The sequence below is a fragment of the Penaeus japonicus genome, unplaced genomic scaffold (assembly GCF_977035675.1).
Source record: "Penaeus japonicus unplaced genomic scaffold, GWHDUDI00000001_assembly GWHDUDI00000012, whole genome shotgun sequence".
In the NCBI taxonomy this organism is placed as follows: Eukaryota; Metazoa; Arthropoda; class Malacostraca; order Decapoda; family Penaeidae; genus Penaeus; species Penaeus japonicus.
In genome coordinates, this window is record NW_028234414.1 from 23,802,556 (window position 1) to 23,810,055 (window position 7,500).

At 32.7% G+C, this 7,500-nt stretch overlaps 1 protein-coding gene across 1 annotated transcript in view; it reads right to left on the minus strand.

Annotated features, from left to right (window-relative positions):
• The window catches only part of LOC122257908 (uncharacterized), a gene marked incomplete in the record, with an annotated part of 260,899 nt that overhangs the window by 127,688 nt on the left and 125,711 nt on the right, over positions 1 to 7,500 (minus strand). Inside the window, 4 exon segments of the mRNA XM_086542632.1 lie at positions 1 to 62; positions 798 to 1,008; positions 2,894 to 3,076; positions 3,988 to 4,086. Coding sequence (XP_086398758.1) covers positions 1 to 62; positions 798 to 1,008; positions 2,894 to 3,076; positions 3,988 to 4,086 — 555 coding nt within the window.

Here is a 7,500-nt window from a genome sequence, read left to right on the forward strand (position 1 = left end):
TGACCCCGCCCCCGCCCCTGAGACACGTACCCGCGTGTCCACTATCAGTCTGAACTCTGTCGCTGCAGAAGAAGGAAAGCAAGAGAGAGTTAAGACAATAGATTAAAAAATATATATAAATGAAATTATCAAAGGTATGATATAGCTGTTGATGCGGCAGGTAATTTTCATTAATCAATCAATCAAAGTTAACATATGAAATAAAGAAAGGTGAGATGGTAGATACACACGAATCAAATACAGTATATTGTATGTTTTATCAAAATATATAACATGCAGTAGACAAAATTGGTTAATTATAAATATAGGAACAAACATGCAGTTGAACCAATATTATGTGACTGTAGGGGGAGGGTATATGCTTGTTAGTGTTAAGGAAAAATAAATTATAATGTGTAAGCAAAAGAATACTTTCAGTCTAAACCAACAAAAAAGAAACAAACACACACCAAAAGCTCAACTAACATTCACATCTTTGTTCACCCCTTTCCCTAACAAACAAAGAAACACACATACTTTTCCCAAACCCAGGAAAATAAAAAAGGGGGGTGGGGGGGAGGGAAAAAAAAAAATATAATATAAAGTTTTTATATATAACATCCCCCTCCGCTCCACAACACCCCCACACCTCCCTCCCTCCCCCACAACCCCTCCAACACCCCCACACCTCCCTCCCTCCCCTACAACCCCTCCAACACCCCCACACCTCCCTCCCTCCCCCACAACCCCTCCAACACCCCCACACAACCCCTCCCTCCCCAGAAAAAAAGCACAAACAGAAACACACCACATCTCACCTTTCTTCTTAACAGTGAAGATCGCTTGGCAGACACCACTCAGAGGCACAGGATCTTCCATAACGAAGATCACCCTGTCCCTGTTGATCTTCGTGAAGAGCAGGAGGTCGGTGAAGAGCATGAGCCAGTACTGCTTGAGGTGGCGCCCTTCGAACTTGCTGATTTCGCCGCCGAAGACCCACTGCCTTCGCGAGTCGTTGAGGCGAAACGGCTGCGAGGGGGGAAACGCATACTGGTGGGAAAGGGGGGTGGGGGGACATGGGTGGGTTCAGGGGGCGTTGCTGATGTTGAGGACTTAGTGTTATTCACGTAGGTTATTCGTTTTTTTTTTTTTTTTTTTTTTTTTTTGAAAGATTGTTTTCTTAGTTTTTTTTTGTATTGAGGGAAACGCGAACGATTTTTTTTCTTTCTTTCTTCCTTTCTTTCTTCTTTTAGATGTTGTTCTGCGGTTTTAGTTTACTATTCATTGAGAATCATTTTCACATTTATTTATTTTTGATGAATCTTCTGTATTTTTGATCAGCCATTTGTTATAAAGCACCTTAATACACATATAAAAAACTATGAACAGATTCGCATAGACAAACAACTGCATAAAGAAAACGGGAAAAACGTAAATGTAATAGTTTCCCCCAAACGATATCCACATATGAATTTACCTGCATTATGCAAATGAATTTTAATTTTTTGCGCTCAGAAAATAAATGATAAAATCTTTGCAACCGAGAATGAAAAATGAAATTGAGTTTTATCTCAGCCTGATTAGGGAATTTGAATCAGACATTTAAGAATAATAGGAATGTTGATTCACGTCATTCAGCAAAAGTTGAATAAAAAATGGATATGAAAAATTCTGATGATAACCAGAAAGGTGCAATTTTCTTCTCTTCTGATTACGATGAAATATCCTGGCTTACCAAAGAAATTTAATAATACATAACCAATAATATATATTTTTTAAATCCCAAGTAACACGAATGTAATTCCTGTAGTCTTTACTGTAGGGTCGTATTTCTTAACAAGACCATCTATGGCTATTATGTTAATGTTAAACATCACCTAGCCTAATTAAGTAAAACATTGAACTATTTTCTTGTATGAATAAGTTAATTCCTCACAAAAGATAGCCAATAAAAATAGCAATGATAATAATAATGTAATGATCAACATTCTTAAAAACAATAATGATTATGACATTGATGATAATGAGGACAATAACAATGAGGATGAAAGTAATAATGACTATAATAACAATAATGATAATAAATGAAGTTCATAGCAACAAATGTATAAGAAAGGTATGTGTGAGACTGAATATCTATCTATTCAGTCTCATTCATACCTTTCTTATACAAATGATGATAATAATGATATTAATAACAATAACAAGGATGATGATAATCTAAATAATGATGATAATAATTATTATTATATAAGAAAAAATATAACAATACTGAAATAATAATAGTAGTAGTAATGATAATGATGACAATAGTAATAATGACAAAAGTAGTATCAGTGATGATGATGATGAAAATGATAGTAACAATAATAATAGTACAAATGATAATAATGATAACAATGATAAAGCTGATAGTAATGATGTTAAAATAATAACAAAGATAATGAACAGAATGATAATAATGATGATGATGCAGCTGATAGTAATGACAACAAAAATAATAAGAAAGATAATGAACAGAATAATATCTATGCTAATGATGATGCAGATAATGGATTTAATCCTAATAATAATGTTACTGATAATGATGATGATGAAGAGTAATAACTATAGTAATAATGAGGGTAAAAGTGATAGTAATGATGATAGTGATACTGGTGATGATAATAATAATAACGATAAGGATAATACCAATAATAGTGATAATAATAATAAGAAGAAGAAGAATGATAATGATAATAAGAATGAGAATAATAACAAAGGCGATAAGGATACCATTATTAATAATAATTATAACAATAACGATAACACTATTAAATAAAAATGCAAACAGTGATCTAGATAAACACTAATTCCTATAAAACACTTAGCAACTTATCCTAAGCCCTTATCCTCAGCACCTCAGCATACCCACCTGTGTGAACTTGGTGAACACAAGACGCTGTTCAATGTCATACACGGAGATCAGCGGGGGCCGGAGGGGAACCGGTGACCTGGTGGCTGAGGGCGAGGGTGCTGACCCTGGATGACCTGCCGGAGGCGCAGGTGGGGATGGCTCCATGATGTTCTGCTGGCTGGTCACTCCGCGGTAACATGACTAAGGGAAGGGGGCGGGGGGCGGGGGGCGGGAGAGAGTGTTATGTTTATTATGAGTTATATTCGCCTATTTGTTGTATTTGCACTTAGGGTATATTATCTCTCTCTCTCTGTATCTCTATTTATCTTTCTCTCTCTCTTTCTCTTTGATATATATTTGTATGTATACAGACACAACACACATACAAACACGTATACACACAACAATATATATATATATATATATATATATATATATATATATATATATATTCATTTATTTATATATATACATATATATAATATACATATATTTACAAATACTCATACCTTCAAAAATGCGTATCATCAGAGAGATCTCCAGAAAAGCACACGAGTACCATGAACATATATTTACACCCATGAGAGAGAGAGTGCCCTAAAGGGTTCTTTGTCTACTTTAAAGTTTACTGCAAGATGATATTAAATGAATATGAAAAAGACAGAAATTATATTTTATGATCAACTAGTTGGCATTTAGTTCCCTTATCAATTACAGTTCTGGGTAAAATAAAAGGAAATAGATAAAGCTTCTATAAACATTTATATATAAAACTTGACTGAGGATATAGTGTGACAGAAAATGCATCGAATGTTTTTTTTTATTTGATTTTGACTAAAGAAATATATCAAAATATAGATTTTTTTCATGAACAGTTTTACACAACGATTATAATTTTATAACGAAAATATATAAGCAGGAACAATGCATGATACCATGAGAGAGAGAGAGAGGAGAGAGAAAAGAGAGAGAGAGAGAGAGAGAAGAAGAAAAGAAAGAGAGAGAAGAGAAAAGAAAGAGAGAGACAGAGACAGAGAAGCGCGACTGTGAGAAGAGAGGTAGAAACAGTCAAACAGACAGACGAACTGCCACTCAGAATTATTAATCTTTACCTTCAATCGCTCAAGGACCGTGTCGAGGTACGTGATGTCGTTGTGGCCGGGAGATGCCGAGTACACCTGCGTCAGAAGGCCCAGGACCTCGCGCAGGTGCTGAGGGAGGAGAGGCAGAGATAGATATGTTACGGTCAATGAGAATAGTTGCCTAATGTATATATATACATATATATGTATATATATATATATATATATATATATATATATATATATATATATATGTATATATATATATATATATGTGTGTGTGTGTGTGTGTGTGTGTGTGTGTGTGTGTGTATACAGTATAAATAGATATATATATATATAATTTTTATATAGAAATATATATATATATAATATATTAATATATACATATATATAAATATATGATATCATGTATATATATATATTTATATATATATACATATTATGATATATATACTATAATATATAGTAAATATATATATATATATATTATATATAATATATATATATTAAATATTAGATGTTATCTATATATTTAATATATATTATATCAATATAGAAATAATATAGATTGATAGATAGATAAATAGATAGATAGAAGATACGTACATACATACATACATACATATATGAATATATAATATATATAAAATATATATATATATATAATATATATATATCTATACATATATATATATACATATATATATATATCAACATATATATATATATATATTAGAAATATATAGATAATTATATATGTGTGTATGTGTGTGTGGAGTGTGGTGTGTGGTGTGTGTGTGTGTGTGTGTATACATATATGTAATGTTATGTATATATATTAGATATATATTTAATATACTCCAACCACAGACATACATAAACACACACACACACCACACACACTCTCTCACACAAACCTCACTACACACACACACGACACAAACAATCTTACACACAAACTTATATATATATATATATATATATCACAAAATATATATATATATATGTAAATGAAATATATATCTATAAAACAATATATATATATATATTGATGCACAGATAAATTGATATATTCATGAGGGTAGGTTTGTATTTGTGCGTGTATGTGTTTGTTTGAATGCATGCGTGTGTGTTTGTGAAGATGCATCCGTTCCATCAAAAAATAAATCCGTAGATATAGATGGATCCGAAAAAATCACGTTTAATCAAGATTTCTTTCCATAATTTAAGATTTAAAATACCTTCACGAAGTAATCTAATTATAAGATCAGTAGAGATTTCCAAAGAGAGAGAGAAAAAAAATGGGATAAAGGGATGAAGGAGAGACAGAGAGAGAGAGAAAAGAGAAGGGGGGAAGGAAGAAATTCAATTGAAAGATGGAAAACGTGAAGCTAATAGCAATATGAAATTCCAAAAGAAAAAGACATAAGGTCAGTGACGCTTTAATGAAGATGGAAGTGGAGGAAAGGCAAAGAAAAAAATAATAACGAAATTGGAATTAAGAGAAGAGAAATAAGAAAGAACTAAAGGTGAAATGAGGTAATTATGATGATATTGATAAAGGTTATCAGAGCAATAATGATAATAACCTCCGCGATTATGATAATCATCAACTATCGTAATTTCTACTACAGTTATTGTTAACGAAGAAGGAGAAAGAGAAAACGAAGAGAACAAATGTATATTTGATTATAAGGTTAAAAAAGAAAAAAATAGATAAGAATATTTTGATGTGGAGGGGAAAATAGAAAAAAATGCATATAAAGAAAAAGGAGAAAAATATATGATAACCATAAGAGGAAAGCAAAATTAATACACCCAAACCGAAAAGCAAATAAGTCCCCCCTAAAATTTCGAAAGACAAAAATACAAAGGAAAAGAAAACGACGTTTCACACAAATTGCATGAAATTTCCAATAATCAAAGACATAACCAATACGACAATGAGATAGCCAGTAGAACGAAGCTCTGGGCCAGTGGTACCCCTACCGGTGGACCCCAAAGCCCCTTGGGGTCCACAGAGATAGAACTGGGGTCCCTTAGTTAAATTTAATAGAAGTCTCCGCTGAAAACGTGTAATTTACATAGGATAAGGATGTTGAAAATATACTTTATTTTTCAATACTGCATTTTTTTTCATTACATCTTCCGTTACGTAAGTCCTTCAGTTATTAGATGAAACTGGAAAACTGAATCCTCCGAAAGTTAATGAAATCGGCTAGTGAGCAAAAAGCCTTTATTTTGTTTACCGTAGGACACGAAAAAGAAAGATATTCTGGCTTATAGGGAAAGAGAGAGAGAGAGAGAGAGAGAGAGAAGGGAGAAAAAATAGTTAGAGAGCGAAGACTAAGAGAGAGAGAGACTGTCTGACTACCAAACAGACAGACAGACTGGACGAACAGAGAGAGAGAGAGAGAGAGAGAAGACGAACATGGAGAGAGACAAAGACTAGCAGAGAGGAGGGAAGAGGAAACGGAAGACAGAGAGAGCGAAAGAGAAAGGAAAAAAACTCATATATCAAAAGATAACCAAATTAAGGCCGTAGAGAGAGAGAAAAAAAAAAAATCCCCCTTGCAGGCAATCTGGCAGGGCCTCCGGAAGTGCATCCCCTCCCCCCTCTCACCCCCCCCCCAGCCCAGCCCAACAGCCTTCCCTGTCATGCCTTAAGTTAATCAGAATACAAAAGAAAAGGGACCCCATATCTTTGTAAAGTGATCTTGAACCTGTTAGCTCCCCTTTTGTTCTTGTTATGCTTTGCTGTACACAGATTTTTTTGGAAAATAACGATAAAAAAAACAAGAAAAATATGACAAATAAAATTCAAATACAACAAAACACATCCAACGAAACGATTATAAAAGGAATCAAATCCCATTAAGCTCGACCAAGAAAGGAATCTACTACCCCAGACTCATTAAACTAAATTACGAAGAGCCATTTGCATATTATATTATCCCGCCATATTGCCAAAGAGAATCAAGTCATTAAGATCACCTTAATCCTAAACCAACGGCCATGATTCACCCTCAAGGCAAGGTTTGCTCCTCGAAATGCAGCGGGTATGATTGTGAATATTAATGGAGCATGTAAGGGTGTTTGCAGGAGTGGAACTTTGGTCTGTTACGCGTGATGGAATTTTGCGATGGATTGGTTCGTATCTAAAAGCTTTTGCGTCTTTGTTATTGTTATTCTAATTCTTTAATGTTATAATCATTATCACTAACATTGTTATTAGTATTAGTATTGATATTGTTATTATCATTATTATCATTATCATTATTATCCTTAATATATTGTTACTATTACTGTTGTTTTTATTATCATTATCATCATCATTATTATTATCATAACTATTGTTATTATTAACATTATCATTATCACTATCATTATCATGCTATTGTTATAATCTTTATTATTATCATTATTATCACCATCATTATTATCATTTTCATTGTTGTTGTTCTTGTTGCTATAATGTGTGTTATTGTTATCATCATTATCATAATCATCATTATTACCATTAATCAAAATCCTCATAAT